At 46.9% G+C, this 25,383-nt stretch overlaps 1 protein-coding gene across 1 annotated transcript in view; it reads left to right on the plus strand.

The window, feature by feature from the left end:
• LOC120049479 (neurexin-1-beta-like) overlaps positions 1-25,383 on the plus strand; it is a 167,882-nt gene that overhangs the window by 120,254 nt on the left and 22,245 nt on the right. Inside the window, exons 4-5 of the mRNA XM_038995744.1 lie at positions 2,380-2,469; positions 23,566-23,894. Coding sequence (XP_038851672.1) covers positions 2,380-2,469; positions 23,566-23,894 — 419 coding nt within the window. The remainder of the gene's footprint in view (positions 1-2,379; positions 2,470-23,565; positions 23,895-25,383) is intronic.

Raw genomic sequence — 25,383 nt, forward strand, 5'->3', positions numbered from 1 at the left:
CTCGTAGGATATTTCCTCGAGGTAAATCCATGATCTACCCTGATAAATTTCCCCTACATAGATTAAGATCAAAGATTACTTCAAAGGAGGAAGAAAGGACAGATGCCGTATAGAAAAACTGTATTTTGAGAAAAGCCATGGAGTTTTACTAAAACGTCTGCAGTGGTCAGATACTACCACTAGAGGGAGGGCTTTATAACTCAGAGATGCTGAACTAGGTTGTTCAATGTTTAGTAGAAGGGAGGGTTGCCAGACTGCCTAAGGCATGCCTCTTTCGATGCTGTGCCCAGTTTCTGGGAGGGAGGGAGGGAGGGAGGGAGGGAGGGAGGGAGGGAGGGAGGGAGGGAGGGAGGGAGGGAGGGAGGGAGGGAGGGAGGGAGGGACTAGGAGACGGATATGTCTAGGGAGAGAGGTGAACACACCCTCACGTATTGATTCATCTTACTAAGGACCACTGCCTCCCACTACAGTATTTATTTTCTTTCTCTCCTTTTCTCTTTCTGTCTCTCATCCTCTTTCTGTTTATGCTTCTCTCTGTCGCTGCATCTCTCCAACTCTGCCTCTGTGTGTATCTCCCTCTAATCTGCTTAGCTGCAGAGTGCTGGCATTGCTGTTAAATGGGTTGTGAGTGGAGAGAGGAGCTCTATAATTGCAGCACTGGCTTTGCACAGGCCAATCTCCTAGGGCTACCTGGAGATTCTCATGTGAGCTATACGACACACACACTCACACACACACCCCTCGTCTGGCCTGTATGTTGTGCTGCATGCAAATGATTGTGACTCATGTTTTCCCCCTACACCTTCTGAAACTCTCACCTCTTTCTCCAATTCTATACTCACGATCTGTCTGTCTGTCATCTCTCCCTTTGACGTCTTTGTTTCTCTCCCCTCCTCCTTTCCACCTCTTCTCGTCCCCTCCGTCACCCTGTCAGGTCTATACCCCCTCCTCCACACTCTTTCCTGCCTTCTCTCTTTCTCTCACACACACACACACACACACACACACACACACACACACACACACACACACACACACACACACACACAGACATACCTCTCCGTAGTTGACATGTTGTACTACACACACAGGCCTGTGTATAGAGACTCCTGGGGAGTGGACCTGGGTACTGCAGAACTGAGTGTGTATATAAAGCACTGTAGTGATTAGAAGGGCAAAGAGAAGCGCAATTAGCTACATAGTCAAGGACAAACGGCACGTAATCAATCTACCCACGCCTTACGTTACGCCCCTACCTTTTACCTGAGGAAGAAAGGACAGATGCCGTATAGAAAAAGGGTTGCCAGACCCTTTTGGATGGTGCTGGAGCTGCTATAGCAGCTCCAGCACCATCCATGTTGCAGCACATGATGTACGGTACAGCGCTCGGGAGTGTTATCATGCCGTCTTTCAGGCTTTCTTGTCTTATGTGTCTTCTCACCCCAGGCATCACTCTACAGCTGCAGAAGCTCTCAGGATCCTGACTCTAAACTGTCTGATCCAGAGGTGGAATTTGATTGAAACGATGAGGGAGATAATAATTTTAGCTCGGCTAAATGCTATCGTGCAGTTTAATGGAACAAAAATGAAGTGCTTTTGACATGCTGATGAGATGATGGCAATTATGCAGTACCGTTGATGAGCCCCTGATTATTACGCTGAAAAAAAAGCCCTTGATAAGTTATGGATGTATGAATAAACAGAGCTTAAATCCACAGAGGGCTTTCCATTTACCCAAAAGTGAACAAGTTGGAATTAGTGTTGCGTTATGAGATTTGAAGTTTCTGAGCTGAGCGCAGAGACTTGCCTCTAAGGATGGTTGCGTGGGATCTCAAACAAAAATGTCTTCCTGGTATTAACCATGAAATGTGTTAAGTACTCTGTGCTTGGGTCTCTGAATATGAAATATGTAATGGTTGATGATGAATACATGAAAATGTTTGAATAATGTAATGGTGATGTTAATGCATATGATATTGCTAGAAATGAATGCTTTTTATTTTTAGGTTTGACATGTTATGGATTAGTAGTATTGATTTAATTGATGTTATTGATTTTCACTGTCCACCAAGCTATTCACTTTGCCAGGTATCCATTTATACTAATAGACTATTTCTAAATTATTCATAAATATGTTTAACTTATCGGACTCATAACCAAAACAACAATTTAAACCTGAGGTAACTACAATGCTGTCTAACCAATCCAAACCAGTCCTCAAAAAGCTACTACTTCCTGAAACTACATAAAGCTGATTTTAACATACATAACCTTGCTAAACCTTTTGCCATGTTGCCCTTTCTCTAACCTTTAACCTTTGAACCTTTGACCTTCCAGATATTAACCTGCTGCCCTCTGTCTTTTCCAAATTCTCTAAAGGGAACTTTGATAATGAGCGCCTGGCTATTGCTAGACAAAGAATCCCATACCGGCTTGGTCGGGTAGTTGACGAGTGGCTACTCGACAAAGGTAACAAAAAAAAAAACTTAACACTCCACTAATGACCTAACCACTTAATCACCGATAACCACTGCTCTGGAGGAGGTGCAGTCCACGCAACAAAGGTGGATGTGATTGGCACTTTCCGGTTCCCCTGATTGACATATGTCCCATGCGATTGGCTTATGACCATAATCATCCATCTCAATTCACCATTCAGTAGTACATTAATAACACATTTAAACATGTAACTATTGCAACATTAGCATATCTACTACAGTTTTACTGTTCACTTTAGCAGATTTCAGTTCTTGCCCCCTGAAAGCAACTAGTTAGATCTGCTCATTCTATCTAGTAATTGCCACATCGAAGTTTGTAAATTGATCACAACCTCCCTTATTAATAATCGTATGATGCTACAGTACCTTACACATTCTTCATAGCATTACAATGAAGGTACTGAACTACAGAGTCAGTAGTAAGGGTTACACTAGACAGGGGAACCATGTCCAAGGCACCTTGACATGGGGCTGCATCTCTTCAGAGTCCTAACTTACCAATAACCCCAACATAACCCCCCAGTAACCAACCAGACAAGATGGAAATAGACAGATCCGATTGGTTCCCTTCTGCTTCACTTCCTGTGTCTGTTGTTTGCTGTTGTGAATTTGCATTAATTATGGTGATTATTATTCAAATTCCTATTCACAAAAGTGACAAATGGAGGAAGAAAGAACAAGCACTTAATTCTTTTTTGACACTCCGGAGAAAAGTAGCCACCTGAAAGTCATTAAAAGTTAAAGGGACTGTTTAATGTATTTTATGGACTTTGCTAATAAGCCTACAGTTTGTTGTGTCAGCCTCATTCTGTCCGGCAACAATGAGCACGATCGATCTGCAGTTTGGATCCGACTAAAAGTGACGACTCTTTAACCCTTTGAGTGCCAAACGTCCCCGACCTCTTTGTCCTGTGTTGTGTGTTTGTGCCGCTGAAAGGTGGCTGATTCTAAAAACTCCCCCAACGGAGGTGTGGCCTTTATTAATCCTCCTCCCCTCCCCCTTTCATTCCATCTCTCTGGCGACAGTTACCATAGTCACACCACAATATCAGCCATTTCAAACCAGTGCTAGCTAGTTTCGCTGTCATAGCACAATAATGGGCCGTCCACACCTAGCAGGATAACTAGCGACAACTATGGGGTGTAGATGGGCCTTATTAAGTCACATAAAACGATACTTCAGAAGTACTGAGAGTCGGGCTCTTAGCAAGGTTTTAATGCTACTTATTTTGTGACTGCTAGTTTCAGTCCGCATATTGGTTAGTTGACTCAGATTCAAATGCGTTGATATCAGCCGTCACAACACAGTCAAATATGACTCATTGAGGGAAATGAGTCGAAATCCTGAATCTCTACGGTTCTCTGAAAGCTTCACCCACGTTTTGTATTCCGTTTGTGTGACTAATAATTGTGCCATGAATTAATCACATTTTACATCTTCTAATTAGCTGTGGGCAGGCTGTTCTTTGAAATTGTATTGTAAGTGATTACACGTATACAAGGAAAGATTCGACATAAACTCATTTGTATTTATGTGAGAGTCAAACAAGATAATTCAGCTTTCCCATGTTAATTTGATAAAAACAGAACCAGTAAACTGCTCATTTCATGTCATTAGGATTAATAGATCAAATTCACATGTTGGATAGAATCAGAATATCACAACCAGAATCAGCTGAACAAAAACACATATTTTAAAATCATACATTAATGAGGATGATTTGATATTACTTACCAACCAGATTTAGGGAAAAAAGAATGATGTCACAATAAGTACCAAAGAAGCAACCGTGCCAGAGAAGGCTGAGGAGGCCAGTATAGAAACGCCGGTACCAATAAAGAAGAAGATGATGGAGGGAGGGGAAGTTCAAACTCAAAGGGTTAAAGTTCAAGTTACTTTGCCATGGAAACAGACAGAGATGACTCATGAGACCTAAACTAAGCAACATTTAAACACATAACAGCAAACCAAACTCAACCCACACTAATTACTGAGGGCTGACTCTCCCCACACCACTCACATCCCCACAACACTATGAACAGAAGGCCAGTATGTTATTGACAATCACACCAAAAACATTCCTAGATAGAGGATCTGTCTTACCTTCTGGGCCATAGCTAGCACACAGCCAAGAAGCCCTCAGTCATAACCCGGTTATAAACATCTCTAACATCAAATAAAAAAAGACACATGTTATTGGTCACATACACATTATTTTGCAGATCTTTTTGCAGGTGTAGTGAAATGCTTGCGTTTGAGCTCAATTGGAACTGTCTAAATTCCTCCCAAACCTAGAACTTAGACAGGATACTTCAGGATACGTAGACAGGATATTAACAACTAAACTGCTAACTAAGTGCTTTGCTAACCCTAAACCATGACCAAGTAGTGTCAGAATACCCGACTCTCCCCTTACCCCTCCCCACCCCCCGAAACGCAAAACTCAGAGGGTTAAAAACAAAATAATTAACTTGAACACCAAATTCTAAGCACTGCATCTGAATCAAATTTTTGTTGCAAGTTTGGGATGAACCCTGCTACTACACAAGTGCTTCTTTGAGCATAAAGTTACAAGACTATAAGGTCCCTTTAACATTTACTGTCCAACATTAAATATGTTTGTGCCATTTGTTAATGAACAAAAATGTGTTAAATGATATGTCAATCATATTTGCTGTGTGGGATGTACAATGCTATGTATGTATGTATGTATGTATGTATGTATGTATGTATGTATGTATGTATGTATGTATGTATGTATGTATGTATGTATGTATGTATGTATGTATGTATGTATGTGTGTGTGTGTGTGTGTGTGTGTGTGTGTGTGTGTGTGTGTGTGTGTGTGTGTGTGTGTGTGTGTGTGTGTGTGTGTGTGTGTGTGTGTGTGTGTGTGTGTGTATGTATGTATGTATGTATGTATGTATGTATGTATGTATGTATGTATGTATGTACGTGTGTATGTATGTATGTATGTATGAATGAATGATGGAGAGTTTATCGTGTGGAGATTGCTGCCTGGTCTGTAATGGTCCAGATGGCATATATCTTATAGGGTTGGTCCTCCACACACCCCTGTTATCAAACTGTGGTCCAACCCTTAAATGGTCACAGAGGGTATTCATTGCTTCAGATGTCTTGACCAGAGGGAAGCATACCCAGTGTGTCTCCTGAACTCATTGTCAGTTTGTGGTCAAGTGGTCAGTGTGGTCAAGTCTGAGGAACTGTATGACCACAGAGAATGGACATTTGCTCTCATTGATGTAAAAACTAGCTGGGGTAACTAGAGGAATGAAGAGTGGTTTATTTTGTGGCATAAAGATTGCATGAGATTGCATGCTACCTTAGAGCAATACACTTCCCCTAAAGTCAAGTGTGGAGTAGAATCAAGCCGAGGAAAAGGTAGGTAACACACACACACTCACACGCTTATCAATGCTCCCAACAGACTTTACTGGCTGAAGCAGGGAGGGCTTAGTAGGTATTACAATATCTCCCCTAGCCCAGAGCTGGCTGTTGGATCACACATCTCAGTGTGCAGCTCTCGTTCTCTGTTCTCCTCCAGACTTTGAGGCAGATCAGAGAGAACATCTCTGGCCCTCCCAGGGCCGCAGAATAAATCCAAAATGGCAGCACCTATAGGTATTCAATGGAGGGGGGAAAATAAGAGACTCAAAAGTTTTTAGCAGCTCAATCCAACCAAACTCGCTTGGATGTGCCCTCCTTTTCCCTTGTGCCTCGTCTCTCTCTCTCTCTCTCTCTCTCTCTCTCTCTCTCTCTCTCTCTCTCTCTCTCTCTCGCTCTCTCTCGCTCTCTCGCTCTATCTCTCTCTCTCTCTCTCTCTCTCTCTCTCTCTCTCTCTCTCTCTCTCTCTCTCTCTCTCTCTCTCTCTCTCTCTCGCTCTCTCTCGCTCTCTCTCTCTCTCTCTCTCTCTCTCTCTCTCTCTCTCGCCTCATATCCAGCACCGCAAATCCTCTGCTGTTTTCTATCCCTCTCACCTCAATCTCTCTCCCTCACTTTTCTTTGTCTCATCCTCGCAAGTCTTGGCACCGCAAACTCCCAATGACAGCACATCCTCTTTTCTAGAACAAGAATGAGAGACTGTTTCCTAATCTCTCTGGGGAGAGAGCGGAGAGAGCGGAGAAGAAAATAGAGATGACAAATAACCAGTGAGAATCGATTTCCCTTGTTCTCTGCTTTTTGCCAATGAGGTATATTTACTTCCTGGCTTTACTCCCATATATTCCAGTCAGAGAGAAGAGAATAATACCCAGAGCTACAGTTTAAAATGGGAGCATTGTGGAGTACATCTGGGTTTAGGGAGGATGCCTTGGAACATTGTGGCATACATCTGGGTTTAGGGAGGATGCCAAACCCTCTGTTTCAATTAAGGACCCGAAGGGAACGGCCAGAGACTTGTTTAGGTGGATGAGACTGGAAGGGAGGGCGTGAAGGAGGAACACAACACACCACAAGGCCTTTGTGTCAACAGTGGTGCCTGGCTGTCATCTAGTGAGTGAGTGAGGCTTAATGTTCAGTGATTAATGGTCTGGTTCAAGCTCCCCCTTTCTCCCTAATCGAGAATGATCGAGTCCTCCCACTCGATACCAGAGCCAAGGCCCAAATCAACCCCTCCTGGCTGGGCGCCCATCCAGACAGGGCATGCGTGAGCCTGGCTTTATTACAGAGATTTTTTCAACCCGGGCCTCTCACCAGTGGGGCCGTCTCTGTGGCCCCTGCAGGCCCCTCCAGGCCGCCCATGGCGAGTTTATTTGGCTCGCATGCCGCCTGCTCCTCTTTCACCTCTTTTCATTCACTCTTTCTCTTTGAAGTGGTCGCGAGACACCGTTTCCTCCTGGCTTAAATAATGGGGCACTTTGGCTGTGTTATTTCTCTGTCCCCTACCATGAAATGGCCTGGAACAGCATCGTTGCAGCTGGAGTGACTGGAGAAATAGGATCTGTCCCAACCTCACCGATATGCTCTTCAGCACTTCTTAGATCTCTCCAGATATGGAATGATATGGGAAAAGCCAGTACCCCTGTCCTATCTAGTGTACTGTACCCAATCTGGAGTCCTCCTGTACCTACCCACCACAGTGTGTCTCTATCTATGTCCCCTGGCTTTCTTCCAATGTCGCTGTCACGTCTACTCCCGCTCCCCCTCGCTGGCGCTCGTTGCCGCCAGTTTACACATCGTTATGTGCACCTGCCAGCTTCGTTACGCGCACCTGTGCCTCATGACACTCACCTGGACTCCATCATTTTCTTGATTACCTCCCCTATATCCGTCACTCCCCTTGTTTCTTTCCTCAGGTGTTACTGACTCTGATTCGGTTTCATGTCTGTATGATTTTCCTGTTTCTTGTTTTGTACCGTGTTCTATTTATTTATTAAACGATTCACTCCCTGTACTTGCTTCCCGACTCCCAGCGTACACGTTACAGTCACGTGCATTCTGGCCCTTGCCGTCCTTTGTCAAACACAATTAATTCACAACATGACCAAATCGTCTACTTTTCCATTGGACTTAATTAGCAAAGAGCGCCTTGTGCTGAAGAGATAACTACTACCCACTTCATAATCAACTCTGTCTGCACCCCTCCTCTTGGGAGGGGAAACGGGGAGAAAACCCTGTGTTTTTTTAGATAATTATTGAATTCTGGAATGGAGGGAGGGAATCGCCAATGGACAGAGCCATATGAAAACTTCTCAGTGTAAACGTTCCAAGCTTCTGTCAATCAAAACCCCCAAACAGTGCTTACGCAGTGGAGGAGCCTGGGTAATCCCTCCATCCGCTCTACTAGCCGAGTCGCCACCGCAAACACTTAAGATGGTAGCCTCTTCTTCTGTGTCCGCGTGTTCCTCCCTCTCTCCTGGATAATCAGAAAGAGAGGTAACATAATGATGTCGGAGAGAAGAGTCACCTCGTCTCCACTTCCAAACCCTCCCTCTGATCCTTCCCACTAGGGTTCCATTAGATCCAGAACAGCCCACCGTCCTCCTGCCACTCTCCCCCACCTTAGCCACTTGGAAGGGGGCTAAGCTGTGTTCAAGCCACCCCCTCCGCTCCACATCAAGGTTGTATGCTTGCTCTCATTAACTCAGTCTTCAGACAGGCAATCTGTGCATAAGGCAGCCGAGCGTGGCCCCGGACACAGCCCACTCCTCCACGGCTTCGTGGGCTCAGCTACTAATTGACGGCTCATCTGAAAACCCTGGCCTTTTTTTCTCTCGTCAAGCAAACATAGGAGGTGGATGGATACACAGATGTAGATGCACTACGCCCCTGTGAGCGATTCTCTTCTGGTCACTGGAGAGTGGAGCAGTGATACAGTTGACGTGAACAGGTTTCCCATGGATCAATTAGCAGAGTCCTGTGGTTTTTCTCGGCCTAGCTGCTTTGTTAGCAGTATGATTAGTTAACAAGAAAAGGAGAGGGGAAGCTTGCGTTGTATGATTCACTGAAGTTGTATCACTCCTATGTGCATTTAGCTAGCACATCAGTGGACACATTCTCTCCATCTCTCCCTCTGTTACATTAACTCTCCTCCTTTCTCTCCCCTGGGTTCTCTCTCATCTTCTCTCTCCCCCCTTCTCTCAAAATGTTCTTCTCTCCATCATGGTTGACACTCTCTCCCTTTGTTTTACAAACTCCTTCCTCCTTTCTCTCCCTTGATTTATTTTTTATTCTCTCACTCTTTCTCTCTCAACCTATTTTTCCTTTCCATAATCCCTGGTTAACACTCTTTTCGTGCCCTTTCTCACTCCTCTCCTTTATCAGGCCTGTCATGTCTCCGTTCCTCCCTCCCCTGACTCTATGACATACCATCCTCAGCCTGTTATCTTCCTTTAGTCCTCGGTTGTCTCCCTCCCTCTCTCCTGTCCTTTCTCATGTCCCAATTCCCCAATCTTTCTTCTATGTCATAAGGTTAACTCGTATGGTTAACTCGTGTGGTTAACTCGTATAGGCTATAGTCTCTCTGGGTGTCTTAAAGCACTGTCTGTCTCCATTCATTTTAGATGGAAATAAAAAGAGAAATCATAAAGATAGTAAGAATGATTGTAAAACCACAGATCTTTCTTTCACCATCAGTCTGGCTCTCTTTCTCCCTCGTAGATTCAAATTTTGGGGTTTTGTTTATTTGATCGTTTCAAACAAGGTAGGCCTACACATAAAAAATGATGCACTTGATTAAGAATCAGGAAGTGTTATTGCCATTGTGCTCCTCTTTCATGATAGCGTTTGGCATATGTAGCGGGTAAAAAAAACAGAAGCTAAAATGGCAGATCAATTAGGTTATTTAGTCATATTAAAACACAACAATATACACATAACATACACAAAGGAACACTATCTGGCACCAAGATCATCATTATATCTTATTAATTGATTATCCTAGGCTTCCGGGACCCCCCCCCCCCAAAAAAAAAAAAAACACCCGAAGAAATCACTTACGGAAATGTGTAATCTCATAATATGAATAGTATTCAATGACCTTGTTTTATTTCGTCATTCCGTTATTCCATATAACCACTAATTTTACAACAACCGCCAATGGGTACAACTGCAGAGTCAATCTTTTTTCATTTCCGTATGTTAACAATTGGGAGATTACGACACCTAGAACAATTCAACCCGTCTCGACATTTCCTCACACAAAAAAATAGCACACCCCTCCTTCACCGCTACACAAGGGGGTCATAGCATTGGGCTAGGAGATTGTTACCACATCCCCTCAGTGAGGAAATCGAAGCGGGAATACCTCTCTCACCTCCTAGCCACCCTGCTAGGCTATCAGCCGCTAAGCTCCCGTGTGATTCGCCGTTGTCGCAAGTGATTGCCTCCACGCCGCCTTCCCCTTTACCCAGATGCCACATTTATGGAGCGAGGAGCATTCATTGCTTCCCTGATCATCTCTTGTCTCGGAGCAACCAAGCGACTGGGACTATTTTCCTGGGTGCACCACTAATGAGTGATAAAGTGTGAGGCCTTAGAGAAGGTTGTGATGAGGCCGGAGTGTTACGACGCTTCGCTCTCTCTACAGCATTTCTCATCCTCCCCTCTTATTCTCCTGTAAATCACTTCCTTTATATCACTCTTTCTCTTGGCTTTCTAGCATGTTCTCTGTCTACATGGTTTCCCTGGTCCCTAGTGCTATTCTTACGCCCAGCGCTAGCTAACTAGTGTCATCCCGTCAGTCAAATAGACTGGATGTCCCCCCTCACGGATTAGAACACAGAGCATCCATGTGGATTCAGCAGAGGACAAACACAACACAGCCATGGTCTAATGATAGAGGGAGAGGGAGAGGAAGAGGTAGCTGGGGACAGAGAAGAGCTACAGCCATGTTCTAATGATAGAGGAAGAGGAAGCTGGGGACAGAGAAGAGCTACAGCCATGTTCTAATGATAGAGGAAGAGGAAGCTGGGGACAGAGAAGAGCTACAGCCATGCTCTAATGATAGAGGAACAGGTTCCTGGGGACAGAGAAGAGCTACAGCCATGGTCTAATGATAGAAGAAGAGGAAGCTGGGGACAGAGAAGAGCTACAGCCATGTTCTAATGATAGAGGAAGAGGAAGCTGGGGACAGAGAAGAGCTACAGCCATGCTCTAATGATAGAGGAAGAGGAAGCTGGGGGCAGAGAAGAGCTACAACCATGCTCTAATGATAGAGGAAGAGGAAGCTGGGGACAGAGAAGAGCTACAGCCATGCTCTAATGATAGAGGAAGAGGAAGCTGGGGACAGAGAAGAGCTACAGCCATGTTCTAATGATAGAGGAAGAGAAAGCTGGAGACAGAGAAGAGCTACAGCCATGTTCTAATGATAGAGGAAGAGGAAGCTGGGGACAGAGAAGAGCTACAGCCATGTTCTAATGATAGAGGGAGAGGAAACTGGGGACAGAGAAGATATACAGCCATGCTCTAATGATAGAGGAAGAGGAAGCTGGGGACAGAGAAGAGCTAAAGACATGTTCTAATGATAGAGGGAGAGGAAACTGGGGACAGAGAAGATATACAGCCATGCTCTAATGATAGAGGAAGAGGAAGCTGGGGACAGAGAAGAGCTACAGCCATGTTCTAATGATAGAGGGAAAGGAAACTGGGGACAGAGAAGATATACAGCCATGCTCTAATGATAGAGGAAGAGGAAGCTGGGGACAGAGAAGAGCTAAAGACATGTTCTAATGATAGAAGAAGAGGAAGCTGGGGACAGAGAAGAGCTACAGCCATGGTCTAATGATAGAGGAAGAGGAAGCTGGGGACAGAGAAGAGCTACAGCCATGTTCTAATGATAGAGAAGAGGAAGCTGGGGACAGAGAAGAGCTACAGCCATGTTTTAATGATAGAGGAAGAGGAAGCTGGGGACAGAGAAGAGCTACAGCCATGTTCTAATGATAGAGGGAGAGGAAACTGGGGACAGAGAAGATATACAGCCATGCTCTAATGATAGAGGAAGAGGGAGCTGGGGACAGAGAAGAGCTACAGCCATGTTCTAATGATAGAGGAAGAGGAAGCTGGGGACAGAGAAGAGCTACAGCCATGTTCTAATGATAGAGGAAGAGGAAGCTGGGGGCAGAGAAGAGCTACAGCCATGGTCTAATGATAGAGGAAGAGGAAGCTGGGGACAGAGAAGAGCTACAGCCATGCTCTAATGATAGAGGTAGAGGAAGCTGAGGACAAAGAAGAGCTACAGCCATGCTCTAATGATAAAGGAAGAGGAAGCTGGGGACAGAGAAGAGATACAGCCATGGTCTAATGATAGAGGAAGAGGGAGCTGGGGACAGAGAAGAGCTACAGCCATGTTCTAATGATAGAGGAAGAGGAAGCTGGGGACAGAGAAGAGCTACAGCCATGTTCTAATGATAGAGGAAGAGGAAGCTGGGGACAGAGAAGAGCTACAGCCATACTCTAATAATAGAGGAAGAGGAAGCTGGGGACAAAGAATAGCTAAAGCCATGCTCTAATGATAGAGGAAGAGGAAGCTGCGGACAGAGGAGAGCTACAGCCATGTCCTAATGATAGAGGAAGAGGAAGAGGAAGCTGGGGAAAGAGAAGAGCTACAGCCATGTTCTAATGATAGAGGAAGAGGAAGCTGGGGACAGAGAAGAGCTACAGCCATGTTCTAATGATAGAGGAAGAGGAAGCTGGGGACAGAGAAGAGCTACAGCCATGTTCTAATGATAGAGGAAGAGGAAGCTGGGGACAAAGAAGAGCTACAGCCATGTTCTAATGATAGAGGAAGAGGACGCTGGGGACAGAGAAGAGCTACAGCCATGCTCTAATGATAGAGGAAGAGGAAGCTGGGGACAGAGAAGAGCTACAGCCATGCTCCAATGATAGAGGAAGAGGAAGCTGGGGACAGAGAAGAGCTACAGCCATGTTCTAATGATAGAGGAAGAGGAAGCTGGGGACAGAGAAGAGCTACAGCCATGTTCTAATGATAGAGGAAGAGGAAGCTGGGGACAGAGAAGAGCTACAGCCATGTTCTAATGATAGAGGGAGAGGAAACTGGGGACAGAGAAGATATACAGCCATGCTCTAATGATAGAGGAAGAGGAAGCTGGGGACAGAGAAGAGCTAAAGACATGTTCTAATGATAGAAGAAGAGGAAGCTGGGGACAGAGAAGAGCTACAGCCATGTTCTAATGATAGAGGAAGAGGAAGCTGGGGACAGAGAAGAGCTACAGCCATGTTATAATAATAGAGGAAGAGGTAGCTGGGGACAGAGAAGAGCTACAGCCATGCTCTAATGATAGAGGAAGAGGAAGCTGGGGACAGAGAAGAGTTACAGCCATGTTCTAATGATAGAGGAAGAGGAAGCTGGGGACAGAGGAGAGCTACAGCCATGTTCTAATGATAGAGGAAGAGGAAGCTGCGGACAAAGGAGAGCTACAGCCATGTCCTAATGATAGAGGAAGAGGAAGAGGAAGCTGGGGAAAGAGAAGAGCTACAGCCATGTTCTAATGATAGAGGAAGAGGAAGCTGGGGACAGAGAAGAGCTACAGCCATGCTCTAATGATAGAGGAAGAGGAAGCTGGGGACAGAGAAGAGCTACAGCCATGTTCTAATGATAGAGGAAGAGGAAGCTGGGGACAAAGAAGAGCTACAGCCATGTTCTAATGATAGAGGAAGAGGACGCTGGGGACAGAGAAGAGCTACAGCCATGCTCTAATGATAGAGGAAGAGGAAGCTGGGGACAGAGAAGAGCTACAGCCATGCTCCAATGATAGAGGAAGAGGAAGCTGGGGACAGAGAATAGCTACAGCCATGTTCTAATGATAGAGGAATAGGAAGCTGGGGAGAGAAGAGCTACAGCCATGTTCTAATGATAGAGGAAGAGGAAGCTGGGGACAGAGAAGAGCTACAGCCATGTTATAATGATAGAGGAAGAGGTAGCTGGGGACAGAGAAGAGCTACAGCCATGCTCTAATGATAGAGGAAGAGGAAGCTGGGGACAGAGAAGAGCTACAGCCATGTTCTAATGATAGAGGAAGAGGAAGCTGGGGACAGAGGAGAGCTACAGCCATGTTCTAATGATAGAGGAAGCTCGGGACAGAGAAGAGCTACAGCCATGTTCTAATGATAGAGGAAGAGGAAGCTGGGGACAGAGGAGAGCTACAGCCATGTTCTAATGATAGAGGAAGAGGAAGCTGGGGACAGAGGAGAGCTACAGCCATGTTCTAATGATAGAGGAAACTGGGGACAGAGAAGAGCAACAGCCATGTTCTAATGATAGAGGAAGAGGAAGCTGGGGACAGATAAGAGCTACAGCCATGTTCTAACGATAGAGGAAGAGGAAGCTGGGGACAGAGGAGAGCTACAGCCATGCTCTAATGATAGAGGAAGACGAAGCTGGGGACAGAGAAGAGCTACAGCCATGCTCCAATGATAGAGGAAGAGGAAGCTGGGGACAGAGAAGAGCTACAGCCATGTTCTAATGATAGAGGAAGAGGAAGCTGGGGACAGAGAAGAGCTACAACCGTGTTCTAATGATAGAGGAAGAGGAAGCTGAGGACAGAGAAGAGCTACAGCCATGTTCTAATGATAGAGGAAGAGGAAGCTGGGGACAGAGAAGAGCTACAGCCATGTTCTAACGATAGAGGAAGAGGAAGCTGGGGACAGAGGAGAGCTACAGCCATGCTCTAGTGATAGAGGAAGACGAAGCTGGGGACAGAGAAGAGCTACAGCCATGCTCCAATGATAGAGGAAGAGGAAGCTGGGGACAGAGAAGAGCTACAGCCATGTTCTAATGATAGAGGAAGAGGAAGCTGGGGACAGAGAAGAGCTACAGCCATGTTCTAATGACAGAGGAAGAGGTAGCTGGGGACAGAGGAGAGCTACAGCCATGTTCTAGTGATAGAGGAAGAGGAAGCTGGGGACAGAGAAGAGCTACAGCCATGTTCTAATGATAGAGGAAGAGGAAGCTGGGGACAGAGGAGAGCTACAGCCATGTTCTAATGATAGAGGAAGAGGAAGCTGGGGACAGAGAAGAGCTACAGCCATGTTCTAATGATAGAGGAAGAGGAAGCTGGGGACAGAGAAGAGCTACAGCCATGCTCTAATGATAGAGGAAGAGGAAGCTGGGGACAGAGAAGAGCTAAAGCCATGCTCTAATGATAGAGGAAGAGGAAGCTGGGGACAGAGAAGAGCTACAGCCATGTTCTAATGATAGAGGGAGAGGAAGCTGGGGACAGAGAAGAGCTACAGCCATGGTCTAATGATAGAGGAAGAGGAAGCTGGGGACAGAGGAGAGCTACAGCCATGTTATAATGATAGAGGATGAGGAAGCTGGGGACAGAGAAGAGCTACAGCCATGTTCTAACGATAGAGGAAGAGGAAGCTGGGGACAGAGGAGAGCTACAGCCATGCTCTAATGATAGAGGAAGACGAAGCTGGGGACAGAGAAGAGCTACAGCCATGCTCCAATGATAGAGGAAGAGGAAGCTGGGGACAGAGAAGAGCTACAGCCATGTTCTAATGATAGAGGAAGAGGAAGCTGGGGACAGAGAAGAGCTACAACCGTGTTCTAATGATAGAGGAAGAGGAAGCTGGGGACAGAGAAGAGCTACAGCCATGCTCTAATGATAGAGGAAGATGAAGCTGGGGACAGAGAAGAGCTACAGCCATGCTCCAATGATAGAGGAAGAGGAAGCTGGGGACAGAGAAGAGCTACAGCCATGCTCCAATGATAGAGGAAGAGGAAGCTGGGGACAGAGAAGAGCTACAGCCATGTTCTAATGATAGAGGAAGAGGAAGCTGGGGACAGAGGAGAGCTACAGCCATGCTCTAATGATAGAGGAAGAGGAAGCTGGGGACAGAGAAAAGCTACAGCCATGCTCTAATGATAGAGGAAGAGGAAGCTGGGTACAGAGGAGAGCTACAGCCATGTTCTAATGATAGAGGAAACTGGGGACAGAGAAGAGCAACAGCCATGTTCTAATGATAGAGGGAGAGGAAGCTGGGGACAGAGAAGAGCTACAGCCATGTTCTAATGATAGAGGAAGAGGACGCTGGGGACAGAGAAGAGCTACAGCCATGTTCTAATGATAGAGGAAGAGGAAGCTGGGGACAGAGGAGAGCTACAGCCAATTTCTAATGATAGAGGAAGCTGGGGACAGAGAAGAGCTACAGCCATGGTCTAATGATAGAGGAAGAGGAAGCTGGGGACAGAGGAGAGCTACAGCCATGTTATAATGATAGAGGATGAGGAAGCTGGGGACAGAGAAGAGCTACAGCCATGTTCTAACGATAGAGGAAGAGGAAGCTGGGGACAGAGGAGAGCTACAGCCATGCTCTAATGATAGAGGAAGACGAAGCTGGGGACAGAGAAGAGCTACAGCCATGCTCCAATGATAGAGGAAGAGGAAGCTGGGGAAAGAGAAGAGCTACAGCCATGTTCTAATGATAGAGGAAGAGGAAGCTGGGGACAGAGAAGAGCTACAGCCATGCTCTAATGATAGAGGAAGATGAAGCTGGGGACAGAGAAGAGCTACAGCCATGCTCCAATGATAGAGGAAGAGGAAGCTGGGGACAGAGAAGAGCTACAGCCATGCTCCAATGATAGAGGAAGAGGAAGCTGGGGACAGAGAAGAGCTACAGCCATGTTCTAATGATAGAGGAAGAGGAAGCTGGGGACAGAGAAGAGCTACAACCGTGTTCTAATGATAGAGGAAGAGGAAGCTGGGGACAGAGAAGAGCTACAGCCATGTTCTAATGATAGAGGAAGAGAAAGCTGGGGACAGAGAAGAGCTACAACCGTGTTCTAATGATAGAGGAAGAGGAAGCTGGGGACAGAGAAGAGCTACAGCCATGTTCTAATGGAAGAGGAAGCTGGGGACAGAGAAGAGCTACAGCCATGTTCTAATGATAGAGGGAGAGGAAGCTGGGGACAGAGAAGAGCTACAGCCATGTTCTAATGATAGAGGAAGAGGTAGCTGGGGACAGAGAAGAGCTACAGCCATGTTCTAATGGTAGAGGGAGAGGAAGCTGGGGACAGAGAAGAGCTACAGCCATGTTCTAATGGTAGAGGGAGAGGAAGCTGGGGACAGAGAAGAGCTACAGCAATGTTCTAATGATAGAGGAAGAGGAAGCTGGGGACAGAGGAGAGCTACAGCCATGCTCTAATGATAGAGGAAGATTAAGCTGGGGACAGAGAAAAGCTACAGCCATGTTCTAATGATAGAGGAAGAGGAAGCTGGGGACAGAGAAGAGCTACAGCCATGTTCTATTGATAGAGGAAGAGGAAGCTGGGGACAGAGAAGAGCTACAGCCATGTTCTAATGATAGAGGGAGAGGAAGCTGGGGACAGAGAAGAGCTACAGCCATGTTCTAATGATAGAGGAAGAGGAAGCTGGGGACAGAGAAGAGCTACAGCCATGTTCTAATGATAGAGGAAGAGGAAGCTGGGGACAGAGAAGAGCTACAGCCATGTTCTAATGATAGAGGAAGAGGAAGCTGGGGACAGAGGAGAGCTACAGCCAATTTCTAATGATAGAGGAAGCTGGGGACAGAGAAGAGCTACAGCCATGGTCTAATGATAGAGGAAGAGGAAGCTGGGGACAGAGGAGAGCTACAGCCATGTTATAATGATAGAGGATGAGGAAGCTGGGGACAGAGAAGAGCTACAGCCATGTTCTAATGATAGAGGAAACTGGGGACAGAGAAGAGCAACAGCCATGTTCTAATGATAGAGGAAGAGGAAGCTGGGGACAGAGAAGAGCTACAGCCATGTTCTAACGATAGAGGAAGAGGAAGCTGGGGACAGAGGAGAGCTACAGCCATGCTCTAATGATAGAGGAAGACGAAGCTGGGGACAGAGAAGAGCTACAGCCATGTTCTAATGATAGAGGAAGAGGAAGCTGGGGACAGAGAAGAGCTACAGCCATGCTCCAATGATAGAGGAAGAGGAAGCTGGGGACAGAGAAGAGCTACAGCCATGTTCTAATGATAGAGGAAGAGGAAGCTGGGGACAGAGAAGAGCTACAACCGTGTTCTAATGATAGAGGAAGAGGAAGCTGGGGACAGAGAAGAGCTACAGCCATGCTCTAATGATAGAGGAAGATGAAGCTGGGGACAGAGAAGAGCTACAGCCATGCTCCAATGATAGAGGAAGAGGAAGCTGGGGACAGAGAAGAGCTACAGCCATGTTCTAATGATAGAGGAAGAGGAAGCTGGGGACAGAGAAGAGCTACAACCGTGTTCTAATGATAGAGGAAGAGGAAGCTGGGGACAGAGAAGAGCTACAGCCATGTTCTAATGATAGAGGAAGAGAAAGCTGGGGACAGAGAAGAGCTACAACCGTGTTCTAATGATAGAGGAAGAGGAAGCTGGGGACAGAGAAGAGCTACAGCCATGTTCTAATGGAAGAGGAAGCTGGGGACAGAGAAGAGCTACAGCCATGTTCTAATGATAGAGGGAGAGGAAGCTGGGGACAGAGAAGAGCTACAGCCATGTTCTAATGATAGAGGAAGAGGAAGCTGGGGACAGAGAAGAGCTACAGCCATGTTCTAATGGTAGAGGGAGAGGAAGCTGGGGACAGAGAAGAGCTACAGCCATGTTCTAATGGTAGAGGGAGAGGAAGCTGGGGACAGAGAAGAGCTACAGCAATGTTCTAATGATAGAGGAAGAGGAAGCTGGGGACAGAGGAGAGCTACAGCCATGCTCTAATGATAGAGGAAGTTGAAGCTGGGGACAGAGAAGAGCTACAGCCATGTTCTAATGATAGAGGAAGAGGAAGCTGGGGACAGAGAAGAGCTACAGCCATGTTCTATTGATAGAGGAAGAGGAAGCTGGGGACAGAGAATAGCTACAGCCATGTTCTAATGATAGAGGGAGAGGAAGCTGGGGACAGAGAAGAGCTACAGCCATGTTCTAATGATAGAGGAAGAGGACGCTGGGGACAGAGAAGAGCTACAGCCATGTTCTAATGATAGAGGAAGAGGAAGCTGGGGACAGAGAAGAGCTACAGCCATGTTCTAATGATAGAGGAAGAGGAAGCTGGGGACAGAGGAGAGCTACAGCCAATTTCTAATGATAGAGGAAGCTGGGGACAGAGAAGAGCTACAGCCATGGTCTAATGATAGAGGAAGAGGAAGCTGGGGACAGAGGAGAGCTACAGCCATGTTATAATGATATAGGATGAGGAAGCTGGGGACAGAGAAGAGCTACAGCCATGTTCTAATGATAGAGGAAACTGGGGACAGAGAAGAGCAACAGCCATGTTCTAATGATAGAGGAAGAGGAAGCTGGGGACAGAGAAGAGCTACAGCCATGTTCTAACGATAGAGGAAGAGGAAGCTGGGGACAGAGGAGAGCTACAGCCATGCTCTAATGATAGAGGAAGACGAAGCTGGGGACAGAGAAGAGCTACAGCCATGTTCTAATGATAGAGGAAGAGGAAGCTGGGGAAAGAGAAGAGCTACAACCGTGTTCTAATGATAGAGGAAGAGGAAGCTGGGGACAGAGAAGAGCTACAACCGTGTTCTAATGATAGAGGAAGAGGAAGCTGGGGACAGAGAAGAGCTACAGCCATGTTCTAATGGAAGAGGAAGCTGGGGACAGAAGAGCTACAGCCATGTTCTCATGATAGAGGGAGAGGAAGCTGGGGACAGAGAAGAGCTACAGCCATGTTCTAATGATAGAGGAAGAGGAAGCTGGGGACAGAGAAGAGCTACAGCCATGTTCTAATGGTAGAGGGAGAGGAAGCTGGGGACAGAGAAGAGCTACAGCAATGTTCTAGTGATAGAGGAAGAGGAAGCTGGGGACAGAGAAGAGCTATAACCGTGTTCTAATGATAGAGGAAGAGGAAGCTGGGGACAGAGAAGAGCTACAGCCATGTTCTAATGATAGAGGAAGAGGAAGCTGGGGACAGAGAAGAGCTACAGCCATGTTCTAATGATAGAGGAAGAGGAAGCTGGGGACAGAGGAGAGCTACAGCCATGCTCTAATGATAGAGGAAGACGAAGCTGGGGACAGAGAAGAGCTACAGCCATGCTCCAATGATAGAGGAAGAGGAAGCTGGGGACAGAGAAGAGCTACAGCCATGTTCTAATGATAGAGGAAGAGGAAGCTGGGGACAGAGAAGAGCTACAACCGTGTTCTAATGATAGAGGAAGAGGAAGCTGGGGACAGAGAAGAGCTACAGCCATGTTCTAATGGAAGAGGAAGCTGGGGACAGAGAAGAGCTACAGCAATGTTCTAGTGATAGAGGAAGAGGAAGCTGGGGACAGAGAAGAGCTACAGCCATGTTCTAATGGTAGAGGGAGAGGAAGCTGGGGACAGAGAAGAGCTACAGCAATGTTCTAGTGATAGAGGAAGAGGAAGCTGGGGACAGAGAAGAGCTACATGTCAAGTGTGTGAGAGAAAAGGAGATGCAGGGAGAGAGACAAATAAATATAAGACAAGCACCTAAGTGACTTGAGTTCCTTCAGTGCAGAGGGACGTCCATCACTCTAGAGTCGGCAGGGATGAAGTACGTCCATCACTCTAGAGTCGGCAGGGCTGAAGGACGTCCATCACTCTAGAGTCGGCAGGGCTGAAGGACGTCCATCACTCTAGAGTCGGCAGGGCTGAAGTACGTCCATCACTATAGAGTCGGCAGGGCTGAAGGACGTCCATCACTCTAGAGTCGGCAGGGCTGAAGGACGTCCATCACTATAGAGTCGGCAGGGCTGAAGTACATCCATCACTCTAGAGTCGGCAGGGCGGAAGTACGTCCATCACTCTAGAGTCGGCAGGGCTAAAGTTATTTAGGTAGTAGTGTGTGTCGTCCTGAATGGCTGCTTTAATGAGGACCAGCTAGTGGCTGTCACCTCCCTTCCCAGCCTTTAGAGCCTGGGCCCCGGGCCCTAGGGCCATTATGTGCCCATCATCATAAGGGCCCAGAGAGAGAGGAGACCAGGGAGCTGACACCTGATCCAACACTCAAATTGGTACAATAAACTCTCATTAATGCAGCCCAGCCCTGTCCACCGTTAGATCACACACACACACACACACTCACACACATACTCACACACCCATCACACGCAGAGGAAAAAACCTTCTGTTCCAAATGGCTACCTATCACACGTACAGGTAAAGGTCACCTTGATGACACGTCTCAGACAGCTCACGCATGTTATTATGCGAGCGGTCATGCACACACGCACACACCTGGTTGTGTCATATTAAGCAGTCTGATTGCCAGTTGTGCCAAGACCTTCACCTCTCTCCTCTCTCCTCTCTCCTCTCCCTTCCTCTAAACCCTCCCAGGCTAAATTGGCTCTGAAGTGACACGTCAGTTTCAATTTAACCCAGCAGGCCCCAAAACAATAACTTCATCAGCCCCTGTTAAAGTCTCCTTTCCATCGGACAGTCTCACAAACAAACACTGATTCCCTCCACTTTCTTCCTGAGGGCATCTATTCCTCTGACTGATGTAGGGGAGAAAATAAAACATCTTTAAGGATCCCCCAAGGACCTCTCAAGTGTTGAACACTGTTTTAGAATATTGTTTTAGTTAACTTTCTCTCAGCCTACGCATTTCTTTCTTACTGGCTAAGACTCAGCAGGGTACTGTATTCCCTAGCTTCCTCATAGCTGCTGGAGATTCCAGATTTCAGCTAGTTGATATCTGAACTCATTTGAGACAGCAGTATTTCCTGACCACATGACCTGACCATGGTAAAACTCCTGTGTGTGTGTGTGTGTGTGTGTGTGTGTGTGTGTGTGTGTGTGTGTGTGTGTGTGTGTGTGTGTGTGTGTGTGTGTGTGTGTGTGTGTGTGTGTGTGTGTGTGTGTGTGTGTGTGTGTGTGTGTGTGTGCGCACCTACTACATGCATGTGTGTTCCTATTATCCATCCTCATTCCAATCTCCTTCTCCTCTCCCTCTCATTCTCCCCTCCTTCCCCCCCCCCCCCCCCCCCTCCTTCTCCATTCCCCCTCCTTCTCCCCTCCCCCTCCTTCTCCCCTCTTTCTCCCCCTCTCCCCCCCCTCCTTCGTGTACACACACACACACACACATAGACATGCAGGCATATACACACAATAATGTTACCCCATTAGGACAATAAAAAGTAATGCTAATTGAAATGGAATGAAAGCTATTTTGGATTTCTGTCCTCTAAAGACTTGAAGTCTGTCCTCTAGGAGTTTGTAATGTAGAAATGTCAAAATCATTTTATCTTCATAATGTCAATTATTTCTATACATATTGTACACGCATTAGACACACACACACGCATACACACTCCTTCCCCCCTCTCTCTCTCTCTCTCTCTCTCTCTCTCTCTCTCTCTCTCTCTCTCTCTCTCTCTCTCTCTCTCTCTCTCTCTCTCTCTCTCTCTCTCTCTCTCTCTCTCTCTCTCTCTCTCTCTCTCTCTCTCTCTCTCTCTCTCTCTCTCTCTCTCTCTCTCTCTCTCTCTCTCTCTCTCTCTCTCTCTCTCTCTCTCTCTCTCTCTCAACAGGGATTGATTAATCCATTAAGACAGGCCTCTCTTGGTTTCTCCTCTTCTCTTTTCTCTCTCTGCCGTAATTACCTCATCAGGTTACATTTTAACCCACTTCCAACAAATAAATATCCTACAGTAATCCTCTCTCACCCCTCCCTCCGCCCTCCACACCCCCCGGGCAGCCCATGAATGAGGTCAAGTGTCATCACTTCTGATATCCAACCTGATTGGCCCAGTATGACACCCCGTCCACTGAGAAAATGAGTGTGAGGGAAGCAGAGGGGAAATAAACAAGAACTGACATCAGCAAAGAAAAAGAGGAGAATAAATGAAAACAAGTCCACCTCCTCGGATCACCCCCCCTGGTAACACATTAGTATTGGATCATGCAAATGAGACGAACCCTCATCCGTCCAGTCCAGATGCATAGTAATGACTGGAGGACGAGAAGAGAGAGCGCCGTTGAATTAAACATGAAAACCATTTCCATCAAAGGGGTTTATTTTGGCTAAACGGCTCGTCCGTCTCCGTTCTCTGGGATGGGATGTTTTTTATTTTTTTCTCCGAGGCACTTCATCATTTGTGTGTCTCAGGTGAGGTGGGGTCAATGACACCGGCTAGCACCGCCTGCAATGTATTCCATCTCTGTGGGGAATGAGATGCATCTCCACCCAGCCCCCTGCCTCAGGGTCAGACCACTACTACAGCCTGCAATCTATTACTCTGCCAGTTTCCACATTCTTCAGGCTCTGCTATGAAACTGAACGGCTTGCGTGTGCCAGAGTCAAGCCGTAATGGCCGCCACCTGCAGCAGAACGGCTCAGGCAAGATTCCAATCTCCCTAACGTGTTACCAGGGGAAAATCCCCCCCATGTGATGGATACTGTCCCCCGCTGTTTCATTACTCTGTGTCTGTATGTGTGAGTGTGGGGAATTGGTCAGCATACGGAGAGACAGAGACTGATGGTGTCTTCCTCGTCGCTTTTCTCTCCTCTTTCTGCTTTGTTCTTTCTCTTCTGTCTGTCTCTTTTTGTTTCTCTGCCCACCTCTCTTTCTTCTACCCCTTTTTATCTACCACTTTTCTCTTCCCTCTCTCTCTCTCTCCCCCCTTTCTCTCCTCTCCCTCCACCAGGTCGACAGTTGACCATCTTCAACAGCCAGGCGTTCATCAAGATCGGCGGTGGTGGCGGCGACAAGGCCCGTCACTTCCAGGGCCAGATCTCGGGCCTCTACTACAACGGGCTGCAGGTGCTCAAGCTGGCGGCCGAGGGCGACCCCAATGTGCAGGCCCAGGGCAACCTGCGGCTGGTGGGCGACGTGCCCTCGGTGCTCACCACAGACACCACCAGCACCACGCCGCTGGCCGACATGTCCACCACCATCATGGAGACAACCACCACGATGGCTACCACTACCACCCGCAAGCAGCGCTCACCCACCATGAGAGACAGTGTCACACAGGTTAGTGGATGGGGACTAGGGTGGGTTAGGATGGGGTTGGGTTAGGGTAGGGTAGGGTAGGCTGGATGTAGACTATAGACTGGCCTGGGCTGGGTAGGAGGGAAGGGGATGAAGTTTCCCTGGGTCCTAGAAAGTAATCAAAAGGCAGTTTTGAGTTTTTCCTTTGAGATGATGGGGTTTGGGGAGGATAATCTGATCCTAGAGCTGTGCCTATAAGGACAACTTTCTAACCACAGTGGTAGATGGCTTAGTAGTGGTTTGAGATAATAGGGGTCATGAATGTTTCATGAAGTTTATCCTTCTCTACAAAACCACACTTGAACTTCAAATGAACTCCATATAAATTCCACAGTCTAGTATACCCTATTAGAGCAATCCAGACTGAGTCTTGATTCCTTCCAAAGCAATATCACGGATCGAAGCCTAAACACATTGTTAGGGGCAATATGAATCACACCCATCCAGACATACCAATCACACCCATCCAGACATACCAATCACACCCATCCAGACATACCAATCACACCCATCCAGACCTATCAATCACACCCATCCAGACCTATCAATCACACCCGTCCAGACGTATCAATCACACCCACCCAGACATACCAATCACACCCATCCAGACATACCAATCACACCCATCCAGACCTATCAATCACACCCATCCAGACATACCAATCACACCCATCCAGACATACCAATCACACCCATCCAGACATACCAATCACACCCATCCAGACATACCAATCACACCCATCCAGACATACCAATCACACCCATCCAGACATACCAATCACACCCATCCAGACCTATCAATCACACCCATCCAGACATACCAATCACACCCATCCAGACCTATCAATCACACCCATCCAGACATACCAATCACACCCATCCAGACATACCAATCACACCCATCTAGACCTACCAATCACACCCATCTAGACATACCAATCACACCCATCCAGACATACCAATCACACCCATCCAGACATACCAATCACACCCATCCAGACCTATCAATCACACCCATCCAGACATACCAATCACACCCATCCAGACATACCAATCACACCCATCCAGACATACCAATCACACCCATCCAGACCTATCAATCACACCCATCCAGACCTATCAATCACGCCCATCCAGACCTATCAATCACACCCATCCAGACCTATCAATCACACCCATCTAGACCTATCAATCACACCCATCCAGACCTATCAATCACACCCATCCAGACCTATCAATCACACCCATCCAGACCTATCAATCACACCCATCCAGACATACCAATCACACCCATCCAGACCTATCAATCACACCCATCCAGACCTATCAATCACACCCATCCAGACATACCAATCACACCCATCCAGACCTATCAATCACACCCATCTAGACCTATCAATCACACCCACCCAGACCTATCAATCACACCCACCCAGACCTATCAATCACACCCATCTAGACCTATCAATCA

The sequence above is a fragment of the Salvelinus namaycush genome, chromosome 6, assembly GCF_016432855.1.
Source record: "Salvelinus namaycush isolate Seneca chromosome 6, SaNama_1.0, whole genome shotgun sequence".
Classification (NCBI taxonomy): Eukaryota; Metazoa; Chordata; class Actinopteri; order Salmoniformes; family Salmonidae; genus Salvelinus; species Salvelinus namaycush.